The sequence below is a fragment of the Drosophila obscura genome, unplaced genomic scaffold (genome assembly GCF_018151105.1).
Source record: "Drosophila obscura isolate BZ-5 IFL unplaced genomic scaffold, ASM1815110v1 contig_82, whole genome shotgun sequence".
Lineage (NCBI taxonomy): Eukaryota > Metazoa > Arthropoda > Insecta > Diptera > Drosophilidae > Drosophila > Drosophila obscura.
In genome coordinates this window covers 68,762-70,919 of record NW_024542875.1, presented here as the reverse complement: position 1 = coordinate 70,919, position 2,158 = coordinate 68,762, and the positions used below count along the sequence as shown (strand labels likewise).

Here is a 2,158-nt window from a genome sequence, read left to right as displayed (position 1 = left end):
CTCATGCTCATCAGCGAGAGCGGCGTCACTGCCCGTTTGGGTGTCTTCATGAACAGTGGGAAAATGGTGCGTAGTCCGAGAATATCCGGCAATTGCTGCGGTGTTCGCGACCATCCTGACCGGCCATGGCATGATCGAGTACCTTCAGCGAACCGTTGGGACACTTTCTTCTCGCGCAGCATCAGATTCATCGCTGCAGACCCTCGCCATTGAGGAACCGATCGCGATTCTCCTTGGCCATGAGCAGGACACAGGCAATTGAACGATCTACATGTCTCCTCTACCTCATTGCTGGCCCGGATCGTGACGCTTGTAGACCGCCAGCTGTTGGAGCAGCACATCGACCCGCCCGCATCGATCGAGCCCGGCGAAGGCGGTGCTCCTCTCTCGGTTTGTATTCAGATGGACAAAATGCGCCTGCGATACAATTGTTTGGGATCGAAGGAATCTTGCCCTTGAGGCAATTTTGCCGGTAACCATACATACATATGTACGTGATGTATATCGTCCAACTTTATATATTATATATATATATTTATATGACTAGTCGCATTTTACCCAAAACTTTGTTTTTAAAAACTTTATTTATTCTTAAAATATTTTTGTTTGCTATTACACTACTCGATACCGAACTTTTTTTTCTCGAGGATCCAAACCGACTTTTTCTGATAGATATGGGTCTTTAAAAATACCCTTTTTTAAAATTAATCAAAAATTATACACAATGGGCTATCGAGTTCATAGTCGCCAGCACGCTACCCGCTGGCAGAAATGTGCGAAAGATCATCCGTTGATATGGAGCGTGTTCTGGCACCACGAGGATCTGCCGATACATCTTATTGATGTCGGCGTTGAAAACGTATCGGAATACGCGCCACTTCAGGATTTGCGTGGTCAAGTCGGACTGAAGGACTGGCCCTGAATGCAATATGTCATTAAGGCTTCTTCCGTTCGAAGACGGGCTGGACGCGTTGAAGACCACGCGCACCTTGGTCGTTGTGCTTTCTGGCTTGAAAACAGCATGGTGTGGAAGATAGAAGTGGCCGGAGTCATGACTAGGTGGAACCTGTTTCATGTAGCCTAGCTCTAAATACTCGTGAATGACGGCGTCGTACTGCTCCTTGAGAGGCAAGTTTCGCTGCAGACGCTGCTCGTTTCTCAGAAACTGGGCGTGGGCCGAAGGCCTGGAGTAGCCCAAGTCTATCTTTTCTGGACATTTGAATGGAAGAGTGACGATGTATCTCCCGTCGGGAGCTCGCTGCGTGGTCTGGAGAAAATTGTCCTCGCAAATGGAGTCTGACTTGCTCGTAGGTCTCCCTGGAAGGTCCTCCACCTCCCAAAACCTTGTGAGAAGTTTCTCGAGTCGGACGTCAGAGCTGACCGAGATCTTCGTGGTGAAGGAAGAGATCATTCGAGACGAGTCAGCTGCGACAGGACCGGATAGGACCCATCCAAAGATAGTCTCTTGGCCCAAGAGCGAGCCAAAAATGTTGGACCGGAAGCCGCTTAAAAGGATGGATGGAAGGATATCAGCGCCTATAAGCCTATAAGTCTATCTGCGAGCTGCGATGAAAGGAGGGTTCCGCTAGCTGGAGTTTAGGAAGGTCTGTCATGTAGTTCTGCGGTACAGGGTATGACGGGAGGTTACCTGCCAATTGCGGAAGAACGTAAGCCGTGGTCTCGACCTGGAGGCCGGGCCTTAAGGCGGAGCCGATCGTAAAGTGGCAGAGTTTCTGGGCCTTGGCCGCTACCGTTTGACTCAAACCGGAGACTTGAGCCTGGACGGCTTGGAAGGGGGGCCGAATGATTTTAAACATCCGCTCAGTAATAAAGGTGGCCTCAGATCCGGAGTCGATCAGGGCTCTAGCCTTGTATCTTGTGCCGGCATGACAAATGCCCACTATTGCTGTGCCCAGTAGCACCAGGTGGACATTTGTAGAACAATAGCTCTGGACATGGGCCGAGTCGTTGGACGAAGGAAGAGAAGTGGAAGTGGACTGTATGGTGGTAGGGGCTTGTGTGGTGTGAGGACTGGGAGCACAGTTGGAGCCACTCGGAGTCTGCTCACCCCGATGAAGGAGGGTGTGGTGTCGTCCATTGCACGTACTGCAGTTGTACGCGCTGGTGCAGTCCCGGAGTTGGTGTCCTCGCGCGAAGC

At 50.9% G+C, this 2,158-nt stretch overlaps 1 protein-coding gene across 1 annotated transcript; it reads right to left on the bottom strand.

The window, feature by feature from the left end:
- Positions 1 to 715: 715 nt before the first annotated feature.
- Positions 716 to 1,411, bottom strand: LOC121405214. Its single transcript, XM_041595807.1, has one exon. It carries the CDS (start codon positions 1,409 to 1,411, stop codon positions 716 to 718), a length of 696 nt encoding a protein of 231 aa, XP_041451741.1.
- Between the last annotated feature and the right edge of the window lie 747 nt (positions 1,412 to 2,158).

What these genes read in the sequence shown, in the direction of transcription:
- LOC121405214 (XM_041595807.1), bottom strand. Translation starts at nt 1,411, where the DNA reads ATGATCTCTTCCTTCACCACGAAGATCTCGGTCAGCTCTGACGTCCGA.